Below are 1,436 nucleotides of genomic sequence, written 5' to 3' on the forward strand. Positions count from 1 at the left end.
TCTGTGTGTGTGTGTGTGAATATGTATGTGAGTGTGTGTTTGTGTGTGTGTGTGAGTTTGTGAATGTGTTTCTGTGTGTGTGTGTGTGAATATGTGTGTGAGTGTGTGTGTGTGTGTATGTGAGTTTGTGAATGTGTGTGGGTGTGAGTGTATGTGTGAATGTGTGTGTTTGTGTGAGTGTGTATGTGAGTGGGAGTGTGTGAGTGTGTGTGTTTTGAGTCTGAACTCCGTGTGAATCAGGAAAGAAAGGGGTCCTTACAGGCTCACTGAGTCCCTGCTCTGTGCCCAGCCCTGAGCTGGCTCCAGTGGGGCTATATAGAAAGGAAGGCATGGCTGGAGGACCTCCGTGTCAAGTTGAATACATTTCCAAGACTAGGAACCATTCAGGGACTCTGGGGCCACAGTGACAACTCCCCTTCCCTAAGCCCTGAAGCCCAGGCCTGGACCCCCAAGGGACTCAGGGAAGGGACTCAGGAAAGGGGAGTTCCCCCGGGCAGCACCACCGAGGGTGAGAGGAGCCGGCTCAGTGGGCCCCTCCCCCAGGGTTGCCCATCTTGACTACAAGGAAAGGAGGGAGGAGTTACTGGGCCTTCCACTAGGAGACCCGGGGAGGTGAGAGTCGGGGAGCAGTCCTGCAAGCTACGGAGTCGCTACAGGGAGAGGTCTCATCACTAGAAATAGCCGAGGAACCTGCAACCTCAACCTGGGTTAAGGAGGACGCGCCGTTCCCAGGGGAGACTTAGCCGGGGCTCCCCAACTTCCTCCATTTTCTGGCCGGCTCCAGGAATAGAACCAAAAGAAGCTGAACAAGGAAGCAGTGCGGCACCAAGAAAAGCAGAAGTCAGGGCCTTGGAGTCGTGACTGTCCCCTCGGGTCCGGGTCTGGCTGGGACCCGGCGCTGCAAGTGCCGCCTGTGCTGGGGAAGGGACCATGTGGCTGCCTTGGGCTCTGCTGCTTCTCTGGGTCCCAGGTAAGAGGCTCCCTGCCCGGGAAAGTCTGCATCAGGGAGGGAGGGTGTGAGGGGCAGGGCCGCAGGGCAGGTGTCACACGAGACACCCCGAGTCTGGACTCCGTGCAGAACGCAGAACGGGTTGCGCTCTGTCCACCATGTAAGATGGACAGATGAAGGGCCACGCCCCTGGGAGAGGAAGGAGCCAGAGCCTCTCCCCGCTCTACGCTCGCGTACCTTGGCTGAACCACAGTGGGGCGAGTGATAAGGGGTTGGTGCAGAAAAAGAACCTTTTAGGTTTTCAGCTGAATTCTTACAGGAAGAGGGACGAGAGGCAGGATGGGTGGAGAGTGGCAGCCACTGACTGCGAGGCGCATGTGGGGAGGGTGGGTGAGATGCCCGGCTCACTGGGTGCAGGGTGTGGAGGAGGGGCTGTGGGGAGGGTGGGGGAGATGCCCGGCTCACTGGGTGCAGGGTGTGGAGGAGG

The 1,436-nt window shown here is 58.3% G+C and overlaps 1 protein-coding gene across 2 annotated transcripts in view; it reads left to right on the forward strand.

The window, feature by feature from the left end:
* The first annotated feature begins 605 nt into the window (after positions 1–605).
* Positions 606–1,436, forward strand: part of CD300A (CD300a molecule) — a 23,487-nt gene continuing 22,656 nt past the window's right edge. For both annotated transcript variants that reach the window (XM_011972581.1, XM_011972666.1), the window contains exon 1: positions 606–970. In XM_011972581.1, the coding sequence (XP_011827971.1) occupies positions 931–970 (40 nt within the window). In that variant the 5' untranslated portion in view covers positions 606–930. The remainder of the gene's footprint in view (positions 971–1,436) is intronic.

Source organism: Mandrillus leucophaeus, unplaced genomic scaffold, assembly GCF_000951045.1.
Source record: "Mandrillus leucophaeus isolate KB7577 unplaced genomic scaffold, Mleu.le_1.0 Scaffold1, whole genome shotgun sequence".
NCBI lineage: Eukaryota > Metazoa > Chordata > Mammalia > Primates > Cercopithecidae > Mandrillus > Mandrillus leucophaeus.